General features: G+C 39.3%; 1 protein-coding gene across 1 annotated transcript in view; it reads left to right on the top strand.

The window, feature by feature from the left end:
• The window catches only part of DNAJC13 (DnaJ (Hsp40) homolog, subfamily C, member 13), a 120673-nt gene that overhangs the window by 104872 nt on the left and 2684 nt on the right, over nucleotides 1-13117 (top strand). The window contains exons 50-55 of the mRNA XM_011977983.1: nucleotides 43-85; nucleotides 425-598; nucleotides 2192-2371; nucleotides 2712-2852; nucleotides 4774-4917; nucleotides 7227-7326. Coding sequence (XP_011833373.1) covers nucleotides 43-85; nucleotides 425-598; nucleotides 2192-2371; nucleotides 2712-2852; nucleotides 4774-4917; nucleotides 7227-7326 — 782 coding nt within the window. The remainder of the gene's footprint in view (nucleotides 1-42; nucleotides 86-424; nucleotides 599-2191; nucleotides 2372-2711; nucleotides 2853-4773; nucleotides 4918-7226; nucleotides 7327-13117) is intronic.

The raw sequence follows: 13117 nt of genomic DNA on the forward strand, positions 1-13117 counted from the left end.
TTTGTGACTGAAGTTTGGTATTCATTCCTTTTTTTCCCCAAGGCACTTTAAAAATCAGCAGGACAACCCTGAGGCAAACTGGAAGGTAAAATATGCTTTTATTTTACATCTTATTTTCTGTTGATTTAGTTGTTTTAACTTTCTACTGAGTCAGTTTAATGCCAACCTATAACTACTTTGTCATTAAGACTCTTGGGTATTCCCCTGGAAAATAAGGCTTCAAACATAAAAATTGGAATACTTACTTTTGAAGTTAGTAAGAAGAGCACCCATTCTGAACTTTATTAAGAAAAAATTCATAATTTGATTACATTAATGGCCATTTGTGGACTGATTAACATTATAAACAATTCTTTAATATAGTGTGCATTTCTAACTTCAAGATTATTGAGTGCCTTGACTGTGGTTCTTTCTCTATTTAAAGTTACCTGAAGATTTTGCCGTGGTGTTTGGAGAAGCAGAGGGTGAACTTGCTGTTGGAGGAGTCTTCTTGAGGATCTTTATTGCACAACCAGCCTGGGTTCTAAGAAAGCCTAGAGAATTTCTTATTGCACTGTTAGAAAAATTAACTGAGCTCCTAGAGAAGAACAATCCTCATGTAAGCTTCAGTCATCAGCAAAACATTTCAAAGACTCTGCTAACTAGACTGGTGTTTCTCTTACAACCTTATTCACAAAGACCATGAATTAGGAACTGGCCAGCTCTTTCAGTGTAGCAGCCACATTTAAATTCACATATGCCCCTCGATCATTTTTTGCCATGTTCAAAAGTGAAGCTCTTTAGTATGTTTATGAACCAAAGTTAAAGATATCTATATTGAGAGGATGCTATTTCTAAAAATTACAGAAGCCCTAAAAGAAGGTTTTTACTGTCCATCTCTAATGAATATGTAATTTTAAGGAGAAACCTAAGTGTTCAGTGTTCCTCTGAGAGTCTGTTCTGCTTGGGCATGTGCTACACTCTACTTTATGTATATGGCAGGGATAACCCTAGTCAAAGAAATTGACAGAAGAGTAGTAACTATGTGGCTGAATCCTGTATCTGTGGCTGAGGCTACCTGGGAAGCAGGAGTGAGTGAAAAGGTAGCTTTGTTCTTGGTTTGCCAAGCCAAATACCCTGATAGTATATAAGATTTTGTTTTTCAAAGTCTTTTTTGTTTTCAGAAGTTTTAAGATTTTGTTGAGATGGAAGACAATTGACCTACATGATTGTTGTTGAATTAAACAGCCTGGCTACAGAATAAGGTGATTAAGAGCCTGAGTTGTGTTATTAGGTGGTCCCAGCCATACCACTGACCAGCTCTGTGACCTTGAGCAATACCTCATGACTCTGCCTCAGTTGCTGCGTTTATAGAATAATCATAGCACCTGTCTCTGAGGCTGAGGTTCTAATGAGTTAATATATATAGAATACTTAACATAATGTCTGGCACATTTCAAGTGCTTAGAAATTATTAGTTATTATCATTAACTTAGTAAAACATATTTTAGAAACGTGATTAGCTTGCCAAGTATTTACCAGTGCTACTTTCTGTAGTCATATTCCTCTAATAGGATTTTTACTACATACATAGTTTGCTTGGAAAATGCAGTTCTCAGAAGCTAAAACTTAGGGAAAGCACATAGCAGTTTCCTCCTATGTCACTTTTCTTTTTGGACACATTCCAATTTTAATGTTAATTCAAGATGCATTTTATTATGGTTCTGGATGTGTGCATCTAGTGGTATAAACTGAAGGTCTTTCCAATCCATTATCCACAATAGAAAGTGCTTTGTGGGAGCCAGACATGTTAAATGGTAGGATTTTTAATGAAACTGGGAAAAACATTTCACTAGTTCTGCATTCTTCTGGATTATTGTTCTGACACTAACATACCTGCAGCATGGTCTAAAAATTTCTAGTAATATCATTTGGGACATGATCTCTTAAACTTGCAGTAGAAATTAGGTATACCTAACCTAGTGAAATCTTGCTTATATTAAAATAGCACATTCTTAAAGTCCTTTGGATTCATGCCTTTTATCAAAGAAAATGGGAAGTTCGTTGTTCTCTTCAGATTCGTGAGTCTGTTTTCAAGTATCAGCACTTAGAACTTTTGAATCCCTAGTTTTGAACACCAAATACATTACCTTGGATATTTAGGATGGTGTGAGTATTTTATAGTTGATTTATTTCTGTTTTACACCTGCAGGGAGAAACTCTGGAAACCTTGACAATGGCAACAGTGTGTCTCTTCAGTGCACAGCCTCAGCTGGCAGATCAGGTCCCGCCATTGGGCCATCTTCCCAAAGTTATCCAGGCAATGAATCATAGGAACAATGCCATTCCTAAGAGTGCCATTCGCGTTATCCATGCCTTGTCTGAAAATGAGGTATTGATGAATCACTTAGTAGCTTATAAGCTCCAGAATTTATCTGCGCTCCCTTCTTGACTAAGTTGTAGTATTATATAAATCCCCTTTCTGCCATGTGTCTTTTTGCATACGAACCACATGGTATTTTATTAGTTCTGGGTTTATCAAAACTGGTGTCTATCAAATCAGTTTTGATAGATACCAGTTTAGATTATATAATTAATAGATTACATTTTGGTTCAGTTCATTGTTAAACTGAAAGGGATTCTTTTTTACGTATTTACTTATTTTGTTATAGTATTTACCATGTTATATAAATACTGTTACTCTACAAGTAACCTTCTCTTTTGGCACTTAGCTGTGTGTTCGAGCCATGGCATCTTTAGAGACCATTGGCCCACTGATGAATGGAATGAAAAAGCGAGCAGATACTGTCGGTCTAGCCTGTGAAGCAATTAATCGAATGTTTCAGAAGGAGCAGAGTGAATTAGTAGCACAAGTAAGTGACTTTCTAGATTTAGCACTATTTTAGGAAAGCAAACATACCAAATAGACTTTCACTTATTTGGTACTGATTTGGTTTCCTTAAGGTTGATGAGAGTTCACTTGTGAGTTTGTGTATACACAATTTTATATCTTATATATACATACACATACATACACAGTGTATATAATATGTGTGTGTTTATGTGTATGCATATATACATGTATATTAGTGTGTGTATATAGGCACACACAGAAAAATGGGGCCAGCTGCCAACAGTCTTACCAACTCGAAGTACTTTTATGGTGTGTAAAATTTAAATCTTGGCTATCCATTGTGCAATTAACTTAGCTTGCTTAGCTTGATTTGTAAAATGTGCTTCATCCTCTTTGGAAAAATTTATTCTGTTAATTTATTCCTTTGTTTCTTAAATCATGTTTAAGAAACATGCCAAGATAATGCCTTTTTCAAAGAGACTGTCCACCTAATGAAAACTGAACTTGATGGATATCCACGTAGATAGATGTTGAAAGAACAAAAAACATGCAATAAATTTAAAAACTTACAAAAGCGATCTTTCTAAAATGTAACTCAAAGAACAAATACCACATGATCTGACCTGTAAGTGGAGTCTAAAACAATCAGACTCATAGAAGCAGAGAGTAGAATGGTGATTACTAGAGGCTGGGGGTGGGGAGAATGGGAAAAAGCTGGTCAAAAAGTACAAAGTTTCTGTTAGGAAGAATAAGGCTTTTAAGATCTATTGTACTGTATGGTGACTATGGTTAATAATACATTGTATATTTCAAAATTGGTAAGAGTAGATTTTAAATGTTTCCACAAAAAAATAAGTATTTGTAATGGTAGATATGCTGATTAGCTTGATTTAATTATTCTGCATTGTATGCATGTGTCATAACATCACTTTATTTCCCATAAATAGATATGATAAAAAATAATAAAGTGTTTAAATAGAATTCTGAAATATAACTGAGCCATTCTTCATCTTAAAAACCATTCAGTGGTTTCTCATTACCTGCCAGATGACTAAGTGACATCTGGTATCCTTAGACAGAGTACAAGGCCCTGCATCTTTATTATCTGGGCTTCCCACTCTCCCAGCTCCTCAGCCTTACCCGCTGGACCCTCACTGAGGCAAGCAGAGCTGTTGAGTACATCTCAAAGAGATATTGGATGCTCTGAGGTTCAGACTTATGATTGGCTTGAGGAGTTTGATGTGTAGGAAAGAACATGAGCTGGTACTACCACTTACTGGCTTTCTGACCTTAGACGTGATATTTAACCTTAAAATGCTCAGATTTCTCATCTGTAAAATAAGGTTATGACATCTCGCAGGGTTGTTATGAGAATAGTCCCTGAAAAAAGAGGTGCACTCACTAAGTGTCTTATTTCTACCTATTCCCTCTGAGTTTCAAAATGGATAGTGAAAATTGTGATACCAGGTTATTATTCAGCTTTTATTAGGCTGATATGAAATGTACGATGACCACAAAGATTGATGTTTGAAGAAAATATGAAAATATACTAACGTATTTCAGAGATCGTTGCCTGTTAGTACAGTGTTACTAGGGCAGGCAGCCCAGTACAGGAGCTAAAAGCTCAGGTTCTATATTTTCTGGCTCCAGATACATATTTTAGTACTGCCCAGCTCTGTGATTATGAACATATTTTTTTACTGTTTTACCCTTTGTGCATTAATTGAATAAAATAATTGATGTATAGCATTTAGGATGGTTGATGGCACAGAATAAGATCTCATTAAATAAAAATATCATTAGATACTTAAGCCTGTGTATGGCATTAAAATATGGTGCACAGGCTGCCTTCCAGGTATGGTCCTGGGGGTAAAATTATTTCTTCAGTGGATGATTTCCATTTTTTCTGTATGTTTGTATATGCTTAATATTTTTTCTAGGCCCTAAAAGCAGATTTGGTTCCATACCTCTTAAAATTACTCGAAGGCATTGGTCTGGAAAACCTGGACAGCCCAGCAGCCACTAAGGCTCAGATTGTTAAAGCTCTCAAGGCAATGACTCGAAGTTTGCAGTATGGAGAACAGGTGAGTCTGCATAGAGGCAACTTTTGATTTTCTGAAAGCCAGGGTCTTGGCTGTGGATGATCCACGAACCTGTGTTCAAGTTCCACTTACAGATATGGTTCTGCTGGCTGTAACTGGAGAAGATCCAGAGCCCAAGGATGGACTTGCATACCTGCCTCATAACTGATGAAAAAGCTTAAACCGTACACTCAGTATTCAAGAGGATTCTCCTGGATAGTGATGGCATGTTGTACACTTCAGGAAGAAAAATGCTGGAAACCTTTAGCACGGAATATGCAGCATTTAGTGCTGCTTAACTTTCAGCTCTAGGAGTTATTCATGGGTATTGATAACGAAATTCATTAACCATCCCATGATGCTATTTTAAAAGATGTAGAACATCATTTTTGTTTTCATTTCCTTTCTTGCTGGTGCTTATAAAGTGTTGGGATTTTTTTTCTTTTGTCGTGACTTCATTTTTCCTGTGTGTATTAGTGTATTTCAGCTGCACGTATTTGCTGACTTTAGGGCTGTTCAGTAATTTAATTTTCCTCCTCGGTTTTATTTTTATTATTGCCTTTAAGGAGTTCCTCATTCATTGTTACTATATAGCCCCATCTACTAATGCTCATTTTTATTGACACGAAATTTACATAGCATAAAATTAACCATTTTATGGTGAATAGTTAATTGGCATTTAGGACATTAACAGTGTTGTGCAAATTCCACTGTATCTAGTTCCAAAACATTTTCATCACCTCTGTGCCCATTCAGCAGCTACTCTGCCTTTCTTCCTTCCCCCAACCTTTGGCACCCACCAATCTGTTTTCTGTCTCTGGATTTACCTCTTCTGCGTATTTCATATAAATAGAATCATACACATGTGACCCTTTGTGTCTGTTTTGTCACTGAACATGTTTTTAAGCAACATCCATGTTATCAATGCTTCATTTTTATGTCTAAATATGTCATTGTATGTAAATGCTCCAATTTGCTTTTCCATTCATCTGTTGATGGACATTTGGGTTATTTCCTGTGCTAATCTTCTACAGGTTTTAACTGACTTCAGCTACAGCTTTCCTGTAGTGAATTTACTGGATTTGTATGTTTCAAGTAAAGAAACATTTTTCATGCCATTGTCATTCTATCGATATGATCATCTAAATGACTTAAAATGATATTAAAGAAGAGAAGCAGCATGTATTGCTGCAGTCATTAACTGGTGTGTTTTAAAAAGTATTTTCTTGGTTTTTGCCTATGAGTGTTCTAAACGCCAAGCAGAGGCTCTCCTGCGTACCACTTGCAGGCAGTTGTCTTGTCCTTGACTTGCCTCAGGATTCCTGGTAATGAAATTAGCAAAGTAATCCTGACACCCACTTTCTACACCCTAGGGAGGGGAGGAAGGAGGTATAGTAGTTTCTAAATAGGAACTCCCCTACCAGCTTTACAACTAATCACTTCCACTATTGCTTCTTTCCAAGGTTGGAGCAGGTGCCTCTTTCCTTGGACTCACACAGTCCCCTTGTATAACCCTGCTTTAATTCTTACCACGGAATTATTTGACTCTGTCTCCCCTACTAGATTGTAAGCACTTCAGAGACAGTCTCTTTCTCATCTTTGTGTTCACTGTGCCTACCACATAAGAGGTGCTCAGTAAAATATTTGATATGAACATTGATGTGCAAAAGATACTCACTGAGTTGGCATTTCCTGAATGTTTTGTCACCCAGAAATATCGTTCATCTTAGTTTAGTGCATATTCCCACACATATATTATTTGTACTCATAATATGTGTATGTATTTCAAGTACATACATGTACCCATTTTACTTCTGATACTCTGATGCTTTCTATATTAATCAGTTTTATTTTTTCAAGCATACTGTTCATAACCCTCCTGGTTGTTTCATAAACGTCTTTAGGTCATAATTTGAAAGACTGCTTTAAGTTTTAGCTCAATTTGGCAGTATCTTCTCCCAAACTCCTTCCTTGAGAATAGCTCATCAGCCCATACACTGTCAAGCCATCTGTTACTGTTACAAGAAAATACTCTTCCTCCTTGAATTACGTATAAGTCAGTAATTGTAGGTTCAAATAATAGACTCCAGCTTTAGCGGGACGACTGACTCGAGGACTTCTTTGGGTCTGCCTTAATGAGATGTGTCTGGCACAGTGCCTGCTATGGCGTGTTTGATGAATGCTAGTTCTTGCTCCATATTTGGGTCTTTCCTCACTGGCCTTCCTTGTTGCTTTGGAAGTTGGTTTTTCTTTTTGTCTTCCAACATCCAGCCCTTGATTTTATGTTCAAAGGGCTTGTTTTACTTCCCTAGGTGAATGAAATCCTGTGTCGTTCTTCAGTCTGGAGTGCCTTCAAAGATCAGAAACATGATTTGTTCATTTCTGAGTCACAAACAGCAGGATACCTCACAGGTAAGCCATACCTAATTGGTTATCATAAGACACCTGGCAGAAGCCACTTGGACCTTTCTTTTGCCTTACATAGACTTAAAATTGTGTTTAGAGTGTTTCTTAGGCTACTGGCTGACCTTTCTTGGAGGTGCTATGAGCATGTGGTAGACCTCTGGTTAATTTAGCCTTATATAGCATGTAAACTATTGTTGTGTTGAATAGGTACTGACTAAAGCATGTATTTTTTTCAGTTTTGATCCAGTTAATTGGGTCATAGAATATATTTGGAGCATGTCTGTATTAAAGTATTTATCTTGTAAAGAGAATGAATAAATATCTGCTGAGGAATATCAGTATCAGAAACATATCATCATTCCATATCTGTCAGAATAACAGATTAAAACTCCAATATGTATAATTGTATGTAAAAGATATTCTTGACTGGGCGCAGTGGCCTGTAATCCCAGCACTTTGGGAAGCCAAGGCGGGCGGATCACAAGGTCAGGAGATCGAGACCATCCTGTCTAACACGGTGAAACTCCCATCTCTACTAAAAATACAAAAAATTAGCCAGGTGTGGTAGCAGGCGCCTGTAGTCCCAGCTACTCGGGAGGCTGAGGCAGGAGAATGACGTGAACCTGGGAGGCAGAGCCTTGCAGTGAGCCAAGATGGTGCTACTGCACTCCAGCCTGGGTGACAGAGTGAGATTCTGCCTCAAAAAAAGATACTCTCCTAAGTTTCCAGTGATTCGTTTATGGTTTTGCTAAATATTTAGGGTATGTCCTTTTATGGGGGTGGAATATATAGGTATCATGAATGAAAGGATGTTTTATTGCTTTGGTTTCAAAGGATACTATGTTTAAAACTCAGAACATTTGTTTGACACACTAATTGCATAATTTTAGAATAGTCATTTTCATATAGCCTTCAACATAAGAAAGTCAGACTATTGCTGAATGCTAAAGAGGCAGTATCTTGTCTGGTATAAAAGTTTTTATTTTGAAATTAACCTTAGGAATATGAGGCGGTTCTTGCTGTCTGCCTGAAATTGTAGTATATAAAAAGATGTCAGCCCTGCATTCTCTCCTAACCAAAGATGATAGAGATAAACTAAGAGAAAAAATTATCACCCACGGTTTCTAAACCATTGTAATTGTTTTAATCTTGATTGCTAGTATAGAAGTTTATAAAATCATGAAGACTCAATCTGGAATATTCAAAACTAGGGGCTTTGGAGGAAGTTTTACCTGGTTTTAATTTTAAACTTGGTGTGACACTTTTTTTCTTCACCATAACCACTTTAATATTGACACTCCTAAAGTTGGAGCAGAGTCCTAAAATGTATAAACATGCAGTGCTTTGGCTGCAGGTCTGTCCTGTTCAGAACAGTGTCACAGGTTTTTGTTTTAACTTTTCCATCCCCTGTCCCTCATATCTATGGAGAAAATACCTAGACCGTGGTCTTAGTCTATCCCATATCTCTCTTCAGATTTGGTGTTAAAACTATAGCTTCTAAGTAGGAGTTTGTTCTTACAGGCACTATAAAAACTTTACCTCTTTAGCCTCTCTCCAAAAATTTATATACCACATTTTGATGGCATTACATTCATTACTTTGTGTATAAGGGTGGTATGATTGAAAAAAAAAATCTGCCTTATTTTTATTTTATTATTTATTTTTTTGAGACAGTCTCACTGTCTCACCCAGGCCGGAGTGCAGTGGCACGACCTCAGCTCACTGCAACCTCTGCTCCCCGTATTCAAGTGATTCTCCTGCCTCAGCTTCCCAAGTAGCTGGGATTACAGGCTTGCCCCAGCATACTCAGCTAATTTTTGTAATTATTGTTGTTATCATTATTATTTTTAGTAAAGATGGGATTTTGCCATGTTAGCCCTGCTGGTCTTCAACTCCTGGCTTCAGGTGATCCACCCACCTCGGCCTCCCAAAGTGCTAGGATTACAGGCGTGAGCCACCACACCTGGCCTCTTTTTTTTCTTTTTTGCGACAGAGTCTGGCTCTGTCACCCAGGCTGGAGTGCAATGGTGCAATCTCGGCTCACTGAAACCTCTGTCTCCCAGGTTCAAGCCATTCTCCTGCCTCAGCTTCCCAAGTATTTGGGATGATAGGCATGCACCACCATGCCTGGCTAATTTTTGTATTTTTAGTAAAGGCTGGTCTCAAACTCCTGGCCTCAGGTGATCTGCCCACTTTGGCCTCCCAAAGTGTTGGGATTACAGGCTTGAGCCAGTACTTCCGCCCCCCACCTTTTTTTTTTTTTTTTTTTTTTTTTTGAGATGGAGTCTTGCTCTGTTGCCCAGGCTGGAGTGCTGCAGCATGATCTCAGCTCACTACAACCTTTGCCTCCTGGGTTCAAGCGATTCTCCTGCCTCAACCTCCCAAGTAGCTGGGATTACAGGTATGTACCACCATGCCTGGGTAATTTTTGTATTTTTAGTAGAGATGGGGTTTTGCCATGTTGGCCAGGCTGGTCTTGGACTCCTGACCTCAAATGACCCACCCGCCTCATACTCCCAAAGTCCTGGGATTACTGGCGTGAGCCACTGCACCTGTTCAGCCTTATTTTTCTTAACTAAGAGTAAATTGGCCCTGAAGAATACTAGTATGTATATTATAAGCTTCTCTACAGGAAAGCTTGTTCTAATTCTTTTATTCTGTCTTATCTGTCATTCTTTGACTTGATGAAATAAAAAACATGTGTCCTTGACTTAGATTGTGAACCTTTAAAAGGTCTGTGGTTAGAATCCAGAAGAAATAGGGGTTTATCTTCAGAAACCTGAACTTCATTTGTTCCTCACCCCCATCCACATGCTCTAGTAACTATAGGGAAAAGGTATAGGCAGTAAAAAGCTTCTTGCCTTTCCTTTTACTTGGGTCTGTGGGGTGACTTCTGAATGAGATATGAAAAGTGGCTGTGAAGGGATTAGAAGAAGGTTAGGGAAAAAGAAAAGTTGGGGTATACAAATTTCTTCCCATCCCTGAGCCGGCTTAAGGGACAGCAAGTTCTGTACAGGCCTGGCCAAGTGGGGAGATGGTGTAAAACCCAACCAGGAAGGGACTTGGAGATAATGAGTCTTCCAGAAGGCCATTACTGAAGCCTGCAGACATGTCCATGTAGAACAGTCTGGACAAGCCATAAGCATTATTGGCCCCAGAATTGTGAAATTCTGGGCATGTTATCAATCTGGGATGCTCTTCTGTAGTGATGTTAGTTTTTTGAGATTTTTTCATCAGCTCTAGTCTGTCCTATTTGAAAGGACCAACTTGCTGGCTACAGTGGCTTTTGTCTGTAATCCCAGGAATTTTGGAGGCCAAGGTGGGCAGACTGCTTGAGTCCGAGTTTCAGACCAGCGTAGGCAACACGGCAAGACCCCGTCTCTACAAAAAAATACAAAAATTTAGCCAGGCATGTTGGTGCATGCCTGTAGTCCCACCTACTTGGGAGGCTCTCTTGAGCCGAGGAGGCGGAAGTCGCAGTGAGCTGAGCTCGCACCACCACACTCCAGCCTGGGCAACAGAGCAAGACCTTGTCTCAAAAAAATTAATTAATTAAATTACATTAAAAATGAACCAACTATTTCAAGAGTTAAAGCTGCTAACTCTTGCCGTCTGCCTGAAATTGTAGTATATAAGGTGCCAACCCTACATCTTCCTCTAATTGCAGATGATGTAGGCAAATTAAGAGATAAATTAGGTAAATTTACCACCAGTTGGATTGATGTGTGCTCATTGCTTGAGTTGCCAAATGTTTTTCGTGTTTGAGCTTTTCATTGATGTATTGTGTATCATGTGTTTGATAAAAGGGGCATGTAGTTCTAATAATGGTAAAATACCATGATGTGGAACTCCAGGAATTTATAGTGTTGTGTTGAACTGGGATTGCATTTAATTAAAATGTGCCCTGTGCTACTTCCAAACCTCAGAAGATACAGATTGTACCCCGCCCCTCTGTAATCATTGAAATCAAGGTTGCTGACTGGGCGCGGTAGCTCACGCCTGTAATCCCAGCACTTTAGGAGGCCGAGGCAGGCGGATCACAAGGTCAGGAGATCAAGACCATCCTGGCTAACACAGTGAAACCCCATCTCTACTAAAAATACAAAAAAATTAGCCGGGCGCAGTGGCGGATGCCTGTGGTCCCAGCTACTCGGGAGGCTGAGGCAGGAAAATGGCGTGAACCCGGGAGACGGAGCTTGCAGTGAGCCGAGATGGCACCACTGCACTCCAGCCTGGGCAACAGAGCGAGACTCTGTCTCGGGGAAAAAAAAAAAAAAAAGAAGAAATAATCAAGGTTGCTGTGACAACACACATCACCAACCCTTTCTTCTAACTGATGTCTTTAGGTGAGTTGGCAGGTTAGGTGAACTTTATTTAGGACATGGGGAAAGACAAAGGAGTGAATTACTACTTCGAAGTAAGATAAAAATGACCAAAACTGTGTTGTCTTCTCTCTGGCGGCTGAGTAAATGTCATTCAGTCACATGCTCAAGATTTGGGGTAAAAATTTTAAAGTCCTAGCTAGGTAGGATTACTCAATGTTGAAAAATTGAAATGAGACTGCCTATTTCCATAGTTTCTCTAGCCTGGCATATTTTGTTTTATGACAAATGCTTATTTAAGTTTGCCTCAGTGGAATTTTTTCTGTGGATGCAGATAAATTGTGGTTACTCATTATCCAGGGCCCTTGATTACTTAGCCATTTGTTAGGTTCTAGAACAGCTTGGTGCTATCTCAGAGCCTCATAAAAAATAATTTCAGCAGTGAAAATCCTCAAATTACCTCACCTAGAAAATCAGTAGCAAAAGAAGGAATAACAGGAAAAGGAACAGAAGCCAGGGCGAAGATGCTTTTAGGAGCCAGAATTGGAGATAACTTTTCACATATATACTTCATCATGGTAGCCAATTCGGTTTTGTGGGATTCTCTGTAACTTTTCCATCTTTTCTCATTTCTCTGAAGGCCAACAGCCTTGTGCAAACTTGCCACATGCCCATTCCTGGCAGCCCCTGTTCTTCCCATCTTTCCCTGGAGAACACAACTGCTCTATTCCATGCAAGTGACCAAGCAGCACCTTTTAGCCCCAAGAAACCAGACACATCCTCAAGGAGAGGCCAGGGGCCTGGGGAGACCACCTCGGATTTCATTTGTAGAACTATCCAGGAATTGATTTTGATTTGCCTTTCCTAAAGAGGCAAATGATGGTACTAAAATTTGGTTTCTTCCAAGCCCATCATTTCACCATTTAGATTTTAGCTCAGAGGTTCCCACATTTTCTCAGTTCACAGTGCCCTTAGTAGCGCAGTAATTTTTTCATCCATCCCCAAGCCAAAAGAAATACCTAATTAGTTTATGAAGTAATTGCAAGACAACTTGAAAGTAGTTGTTTGTATGGTAGTCAGCAGATGGCGCTGTGTTTCAAATTTAAAATAACCAGCAGTTAGCTGGATGATGTGGCAGGCACCTGTAGTCCACGTGGACAGGCCGAGTCCAGCTACTCAGTAGGCTGGGGTGGGAAGATCACTTGAGCCTAGGAGTTCGAGGCCTGGATAAGGGGGGCTCTTAAGGGAGTTGCTTGAGCCCAGGAGTTCAAGGCAACATAGACTGCCATCTGTTAAATACACACACACACACACACACACACACACACACACACACACGGGTGAAGGGAATAAATAAATATCCAGCACACACACACACACACACACACACACACACACACACACACACACACACACACGGGTGAAGGGAATAAATAAATATCCAGCAATGCCCCAGGGTGCCTCAGCACACAGTT

Source organism: Mandrillus leucophaeus, unplaced genomic scaffold, assembly GCF_000951045.1.
Source record: "Mandrillus leucophaeus isolate KB7577 unplaced genomic scaffold, Mleu.le_1.0 Scaffold186, whole genome shotgun sequence".
NCBI classification, from domain to species: Eukaryota; Metazoa; Chordata; class Mammalia; order Primates; family Cercopithecidae; genus Mandrillus; species Mandrillus leucophaeus.